This window comes from Octopus sinensis, linkage group LG1 (genome assembly GCF_006345805.1).
Source record: "Octopus sinensis linkage group LG1, ASM634580v1, whole genome shotgun sequence".
NCBI lineage: Eukaryota > Metazoa > Mollusca > Cephalopoda > Octopoda > Octopodidae > Octopus > Octopus sinensis.
In genome coordinates this window covers 68,768,580-68,777,549 of record NC_042997.1, presented here as the reverse complement: position 1 = coordinate 68,777,549, position 8,970 = coordinate 68,768,580, and the positions used below count along the sequence as shown (strand labels likewise).

General features: G+C 35.6%; 1 protein-coding gene across 5 annotated transcripts in view; it reads right to left on the bottom strand.

Moving 5' to 3' along the window:
• Nucleotides 1–8,970, bottom strand: part of LOC115214201 (neuronal acetylcholine receptor subunit alpha-10-like) — a 247,720-nt gene that overhangs the window by 941 nt on the left and 237,809 nt on the right. For all 5 annotated transcript variants that reach the window (XM_029783306.2, XM_029783315.2, XM_036501736.1 and 2 more), the window contains one exon: nt 2,048–2,163. In XM_029783306.2, coding sequence (XP_029639166.1) covers nt 2,048–2,163 — 116 coding nt within the window. The remainder of the gene's footprint in view (nt 1–2,047; nt 2,164–8,970) is intronic.

The window sequence follows — 8,970 nt, the reverse complement described above, 5'->3', positions numbered from 1 at the left end:
CGAAGGCATGAAAGGTAAAGTCAACTTCAGTAGAGTTTGAACAGAGTACATAAAACCAGACAAAATGCCGCTCAGTATCTTGCTGGACAACATTCTGCCAGCGCACCAACTTATATATACACACAATATTAAAGATTGTTGACAATAAGGCGGTGAGCTGGCAGAATCGTTAGCATGCTGGGCAAAATGCTTAGCTCGAAGTTCTAACTCCACCGAGGTCAACTTTACATTTCATCCTTAAGGAGACGATAAAATAAGTACCAGTTAATCACTGGGTCGTTGTAATCAGCATACGCCTAACCCCGAAACCGCTGACCGTGTGTCAAAACGTAAAATCAATATTAAAAATTACTGATAGTTAAGCAACAGTTTGTAACGAAAGCTTTGTCAGCTTTGTAAGTAAATTTCTAGTTAGATGTAACGGGTTTTAACTTCTTAATTCCATTTGAAATACGTCAAAATCATATATATATATATATATATATATATATATATATATTTATATATATAATTATCTTTGAGATTTTGTCAATTTTATCATAACTGCATTTGTTGTATTGGCCCCAGTGTTCACTCCAAGCAATCAACCCATGAATTTCAAAAGGGAAATAGTGCAGGTGTAGCAGCAAAATCACTCCATAACAGTTATGGTGATGGAGTAGCAACTGCAAGAACATGCAGTAGATTGCTTTCACGATTCAAAAACGAGGACTACAGGCTGCTAGATAAATCAACAGAAGGGTAGCGCCCAAGAAGGTTGGATCTTGATATACTGGAAGCCACTGTTGAAGCAAACCTGACTGCTATAGTTCCGAAACTAAGCACCGTTCATCATGAATTGAAATGGCTTGGTAAAGTGTTAAAGGTGGGAAAATGGATCACGCAGACAATCGCAAAAGAAGTGTTGAGCGCTATGCATCATTGCGATCTCGTAAGCTGTAAATGCCACTTTTGGATAGAGTCATTACTGGAGGTGAAGAATTGATACGTTATCATAATGTTAAGCAAAAACATCTGCGTCTCATTCGTGGTGAAAAACCAAGTAAATTCTTCTATGTTCATGGTTGGTTATGCTTGGAATAACTCATCTTGAGCTGTAGACGATAACCAAGCAATAAGAGTTGATGTACAATGCCAACAGCTAGCACATTAGAAAGTAGCTTTGCTGCAAAAACGTCCATCATTAACAAACATAATAGGAACCATCATGTGTCAAAGGTCTAAAAAAATATGCCGGGAAAATTATGCATCACCCACCATATTCTACGGATCTACAAATTACCATGGTTTCGAAGTTTACAAAATCATTTAAATGGATTAAGACCTACTTTAAGAGCAGAAGTTGAAAATGAGTTAATTTCCTTTTTCATTTCTAAACCTAAATAATTTATGAATGTGACATTAAAAAGCCGATTGACAGATGGGAAGATGTCATAGAGAAAACGGTGATTATATAAACCACATATTATTTTTAATTGTTTGTTAAAACCTAAGAGATATACTCTTTGCTGTATAATTTAAAATATACTGTAAATAACAGATTTCTAGCATTCGCATACAGACATGTACATTTTTGTTGGAGAGTATCATATATCAAACTGACGCCAGTATGTGACTAGAATATTATTTTCTTTATAAAGCATTATTCTAATTACATGTATCATGTACATATAAGTAATAAACACTATTAAGGGCGGGGTAGATATATTTTAAGAAGCTTACAAAATATCCATAAATTACCAAAGTTTAAACATTTACAGATAGTCATAACTATATTTATCTTGTATGTTATTTAAACCGGAAAGTTGAAACATAAGATTAATGCCAGATGAAAACATTTGCAAGAAATATCACTAGACATTTTGTCTGTCATTCAAAGTATCAGCTAATCCATACTGATTGTAATAAAAGAGATATTGCATAATTAAACTTACGCATTTACGTAAAGTACATGTAAACACATGTATACTACATAACAGAGTCATACGTTTACATACACCTATGATTGAAAGTACACGTACATAAAGATAGAGATAAATGGACAAACCTTTTTCACGATAGGTGGCACTCGTGATCGTGATCCGTGGAAATATAGATTGACCACAATGACGGACAAGAATGTGGACAGAGTGATAAGTATCATGTTTAGACAGTAGTAGGCTCCTGAAAATAGAGTAAAACAAAGTCAAATCATATATACACAGGCATATACACACACATATATAGGAGAATTTGATTTGGGCTTTTTCAACTTTGTAATAGATTTATTCAAATACCAAAATCACTTCAGAACTTATGGTCATGGCACAGTTACTGAAAGCACATGCGGAAGATGCTTTTGACGATTCAAAAACGGGGACTACAGCCTCTAAGATGAATCGAGAGAAAGGTGCCCAAAAGGGTCGGACCCTTATGCAGTGGAAGCCAGTACACGATTAGAGACACATATATTTGTATGTATATATAAATATATATATATCTAGAGGCCTTATCAAATTCCAAAAGTGAAACATTTAGTCGCTGCCCTCATGCGAGAAAGCACGTTGAAGCCATGACTTTCCTCTCTTGCTGATTAGTGAACGTAAATTGTACATAAACTGACCCCTTTCGGGCACAAACAGAACATATCTCAATCTCACCCAGGAGGGATTTTAGCTTCGAAGAATTTCGTTTCACGAATACTTTTCTGAACCTTGCTAGCGAAGTTTGTTTCTTACCACCATTAGTAAAATGGTTAGCCACCATGTGTGATGTGTTGATTCCAAACCTGCCGGCCTTGTGCCATAATTTGAAATCAATATAACTCGCCTAGAAGGTATTGAGCTGGCACCATCGTTAGCATACTGGACAAAATGTTTGGTGGCACTTAGTTTGTTTTTAAGCTCTGAGTTCAACTAACACCGGGATCGACTTCACCTTTCATCCTTACAGGAGCGTGAGTATCAGGGTCTACGTAATCTACTTACCCCTTACGTTCTGAATTCAAATTACTCCGGAGTGGACTCTACCTTTCATTCTTGAGGGGTCGATAAAATAAGTAGCAGTCGAGCACTCTGGACATAATGCTTGGCGACATTGCATCTGTCTGTATATTTTGAGTTCAAAGTCCTCCGAAGTCGACGTTGCCTTTCATCCTTTTGGTGTGGAGAATATGTGTACCAGTTGAGTACCAGGGCCGATGTAATCAACTTATCCCGTCCCCCTAAAATGGCTGGCTTTGTGTCAAGCTAAGAAAATACTATTACTCCTCTTCATTTTAAGTTAGAATCGGAAATGAAGCGGAAGAGCGAATCCAATTGGCAGAATTTTCTTTTCAGATTTTCTCTGCAGTAAATTCATGTCCCGTCCTTTCTGCTAATTCCCACTTCTCGACAGAGCGTAGCTCTGAGATTAGGGTCTCTTCAAAGGTCGAGTCACTCCCTATTGACGGGTCACAGTACCGGTACTACAGCCATATGATTAGAATGTGACAAGAAAGAATTTCAAATGTATTCTTGAAACCTAGAAGACCTAAGGATAGAGCAAGACAAGATGGTTGGGAATCCAACCGTAAGTCTAACGACGGTTTCTTCTGACCGGTCCTCGTGCCTCAGAACTCTTTCTATAAGACCCAGCCTGGAATAGTTCGCGGAAATGGATTGATTGAATGATAGATGGATGGATGGATGGATGGATGAAAGGAAGGAAGGAAGGAAGGAAGGAAGGAAGGAAGGAAGGAAGGAAGGAAGGAAGGGTGGATGGAATACTACAATCATTTTTCACGAATTTTACTATATGTACAAACTTAATAGTGATATATAGGCGGAAGCGTGGGTCATGGGCTCAGACGTAGGTGCAGTGTTACGAAGCTCGCTTTGCAACGGCGTGGCTTTGGGTTCAATCCCACGCACCTCCATAGCCAAATGCTTTCACTATAGCTCCGGACTTACCAGCAATGCCTTCTGGGTGAATTTGCTTAGCAGAGTCTCTGTGGAAGACCATCATGTATGCATGTGTGTCTTTTTAATCGTCCTCCACCACCGCTACACAATCTGTTTTGGCTATTTACGTTCCCATCACTTAGATGTTCTCCAAAATTAAATATTGGGGTTGATTTGCTCGGCTGAATTCTTCAAGTTGGTACCCCAGCATGGCCAGAGTCCAATGATTACAACACATAAAAAGTAAAAGATAAAAGATTTATTTTACAATGGTTGTGTTTATTACATTAACCAGCTTTTGAAATTATTTCTGCTTTGTATATACACTACATACATTTGAAGAGTTGTTTATCATTTCCGGGAGGCCAGTCTTTTGTTTTATTTCAGAGCGTAGATTATTTCCTATCTAAATATCCACAATTTTTTTTCCAATTTCTTGCCGGTAAAATAAATGTTCAATTTAGACAGTTTTGTGATTAATCTGCGTACTGTTCTTTTAGACTTACTAGAAGGAAAGAAAATCTTTTTCATTTATGAATAGTCGGTAATATAATGCATTACATTCCCCAGATATTAAGTTTTTTAATAGTCATAATAATGTTGAACATAACTGTGCTTAAGAGGTGTGTGCTCGACGAATTATAGACAGAAAGAAAATAAAAGCAAAAGCTGGTGCTATTAGGATTTCCGAGATAAGCTTATTAAGAGGTTCTCATATAGTCCTAGCCATTAATGATAAATCGAATAATATACACAGATACATACATAGATACATTCATACATGCATATATATATATATATATATACACACACACACACTTAAGTGAGCAAATACATATGGATACAGACATATATCAGTTTCATCCTCTCACTTTCTTACCTGTATGTGTGTATATATTTGTATGTGTGTGTGTGTGTGTGTGCGTGATTTTGGGTGTGTATGTATGTATGTATATATGTAAATATAGATACGTATAACTATATTCAAATTCATAAACCCAATATCGCATACGATTAACATGAAATCCTCGATAAAATATAGAATTAGTATCAATTTTATCTCTGGTTGATGGTATTCAAGATCTAGATATTAAATATATGTTTGCAAATAGATCTTCAGACTACATATATCTCAGCCTGAGTATATATAACCTTAGCGCAACCTCGCCATAACCCCTTTCTGATTTGATGTATCTCAGCAGACATATCGAGCAATTATAATTGATTTCTGTCTACTTGATCGCTGTTAATCTCTGTAATATTTATTAATACCAGTGCGTATATTTTACTAACTCGACACCTGGAAGATACTGATCCGGATGAATATTTCTTTCAAAGTTTTTAACACATACCCAGCAATTTTAGTGAGTGACAGTTAGAGGATAACATCGACCCTATTACCCAACTGCTACTTATTTTATCAACTTCGAAAAGAGAAATGGCATATCGATCTCGACGGAATTTGAATTCAAAAGGTAATGAATTGGAAGAAATACTCCTTAGCATTTTGTCCGATGCGCTAACGATTGCATCAGATCCTCTGAACAAATGGTACTTAATATATTGAGCCCCACTAAATTATGAAGGGAAATTCGGCTTCAGCGGAATTTGAAAACAGAACGTAATGCGTCAGAAGAAATGCCTCTAAACGTTTTGTCTGGCGTGCTAACAATTCTGCTAAGCATTTGGTCTGACGAATTAAAACTTCTGCCAGCTGCCTGCCTTTATCCGGATGCATGTTATGATGAATATAGTGATGAAGAATGTGATAACAGCATAAATAGCTTCTTTTTTTTTTTTTCATTTTTGCACAAGCTCAGATATTTGAAGGGAATGGTTAGTCAATTAATTCCGTGCCCAGTATTTGACTTAAACCACAGAGTAATATTGATTTCAAATTTTGGTACAATGCTAGCAATTTCGGAGGAGAGGGTAAGTTTGTTATATCGGCCCTAGTGCTCAACTGGTATATATTTTATCAACTTGTAAAGGATGAAAAGCAAAGTTGACCTCGGCAGAATTTGAACTCAACGTAAAGACGGACGAAACGTCGCTAAGCATTTTGCCAGGCCTGCTAACGACTCTGAAAATTTAGTCGACACTAATATGCTATTATCGACCGAGAAAAGTGAAAGGCTCTAAGTCAGCCTTGTCTGCATTTCGACTCAGAAATTTTTTGCCCTTGGTGAAGCATATAAATGATTCTGTCAGTTTACCCCCTTCCTTAAGCCAGCAACAATAAGAAAGATTTTAAAATTTAGCAGCAGACAAAACTTTGAGGGGAGGGGAGCTATCAATATCATTGACTCGAATTAACACAGTAGTACTTTCTTGAATTGACCCCTTAGGGCGAGAAGGAAAAATCAAAAGTCGGAAAACAAATCGGTATAGCTAAATAATGCAAAGAATTAAAATGCGACCATACAAATGCAGCTAATCTATCATTCTGATAAGTTCCCTCTTTCGTTTCGCCCATCCTGGCTAAGGCCATACTGTGACAAATCCCTCAGTGTAATGAGCATATCGTGTCAAATTTTGTGACATGACAGAGCGATTTAAAGAGATGGGTTAGTCGATTGCATCAACCCCAGTTCTTGACTTATACTCATTTCATCGATCCTGAAAGGATAAATAGCAAAGTTGACCTCGATGGTATTTCAGATAAAAATTTTAACTACCGGAAAGATTGATGTCGTAAAGCATTTTGTCCGATGCTCTATCAGTTAGCCTCTTTTGTAATTATAATCTTTTCTTCTCTAGGCCCAAGGCCCGAAATTTGGAGGGAGGGGACCAGACGATTAGGTAGACCTCAGTATGCAACTGGTACTTAATTTATTGACCCCGAAAGGATGAAAGGCAAAGTCGATCACGGCAGAATGTGAACTCAGAACGTAAAGACAGACATTTCACCCGGTCTGCTAACGTTCTTTATTTCTTTACTGCCCACAAGGGGCTATACAGAGGGGGCAAACAAGGACAGAAAAATGGATTAAGTTGATTATATCGACCCCAGTGCGTAACTGGTACTTATTTAATCGACCCCGAAAGGATGAAAGGCAAAGTCGACTTCGGTGGAATTTGAACTCAGAACGTAATGGCAGACGAAGTAGTAGTAGAAGAAGAAGAAGAAGAAGAAGAAGAAGAAGAAGAATTTCCTAATTAGTAGACTGGATGTACCTATTGTGTGGTTGAGAGGTTTGTCTTTTTTTAACCAGTAACTAAGTTTCTCATGAATATATCATGTGCAATTTTGTGTTAGCTCGTACATGTTTAAGAGTGTGATCGTGCATGAACAAAGAATATTTCTTAGTTAATTTATATACTTTAAAAACTATGTGACAATATTTATGCAACGCAAAAAAAGTTATCTGAAGAAAGAAATAATTAGGTGCCCGCGTGATACATCGTATATAATCCATGATTCAGATTTTGTACAGCGGACTGGAATAACAATATCTATTTATTATCAAAATGGAAGTGCTCCTCTGTATAATTTATAAGACAGAGTAAGACATGAACACCATAATTAAATTTCATCTCGTTTCATCTTTGTGCTGAGTTTAGAAATCTATCGTGTTTGTTTTAATTTAGGAAATTGTATTGAATATATTTGTTTCCTCTTGGTAGTGACAACAAAGACCTAGTCCTAAGGGACTACCATAGAGTAAAACTTAGTCTTGCAAATGAAATCATAACGTTAAAATAGAAATAGAGTTATTGGTAGATATATACATCATATTGTAATTTATACAAATAGTATTACAATTTTAAAAATTAGAATGAAAAATAAATGAGAAAAAGAAAGTACAAATAATGAATGAATTCGGGATCAAAAGAGTAACATGCGTACATACAGATAGACAGACAGCGTGATAGATAGATAGATAGATAGATAGATAGATAGATAGATAGATAGATAGATAGATAGATAGATAGATAGATATAGATAGATAGATAGATAGATAGATAGATAGATAGATAATAGATAGATAGATGGATAGGTAGATTCCTACATATACATACACACACATTCACACTAACGCACCAAAACCACACCCACATATATATAGTGTATAAATACCTACATACATAAGAGCGCGTAGGTTCGAATTTGTCAACATCGAGGTCAACTTCGCCATTCATCCTTTTAGGACCGATAAAATGAGTATAATTCAAGAACTGGATGTTGATGTAAGAAAATTTTTACTTAAAAATATTGCAGCAAAGAATGCCAGTTCTTCTAATTTACGGTCCTCACTTTTACATTTCTCATCTTTTAAATTTATTGTACAGAACTGTTCAGCTAATTTGTAACTTTGTCTAATTAGTCACTTTTTTCTGTATTTAGGGTAGTAAATTAGCCAAATTTTATTTAAATAAATATAGTGTTATTTGTAAACTATAATAAAATATATTTTAATATTCAAATTTTAATTTTAGTTGCAATCTATTAAGTAAAAAGTTTCTTATTCTTTACTTTATTTGAAGCAATAGTTTGTCCTATACTTTTACAGTTGTAATAAGTATAACTTGTCCTGTACGTTTCCAGGAATATTACTTTTCATACTCGCATTTTTCCATGTAATCCATGATTTTTCAAGGCATTGCTGTTATAAGATAATTAGTAATGTGTCAGGATTTTAGGATTTTAGGATTTTCCCTTATAAAATACTGAGCAGGGGGATACATTGGCTGTTATTTTTAGCGTTTCGGGCGACCAAGTAGAGACTCTTTCATTGGTTTGATTGGGTAATGAAATTCCTTTACACATATATGTATAATATACATATATATCATCGGCAGAAGTTAGAGAGTAAGTTAAAACTGAGAATTTCGTGTATTGGCAGTTATCAAATACGAATTTGCCCATTGACACTCTGTAACTTGTGACAAAATATCTTCTAAAATGCAAAATTTTGTCAGAAACGATAAGAGCAAACCCTGTTTTATGTGACACTTTGTACCAGTATCGGAAGTTTCAGAGTATTTAGTTTTAAAAAATTAATTAAATAATCTGTACGTCAAATTGAATAGATCCGAAATGGATAAA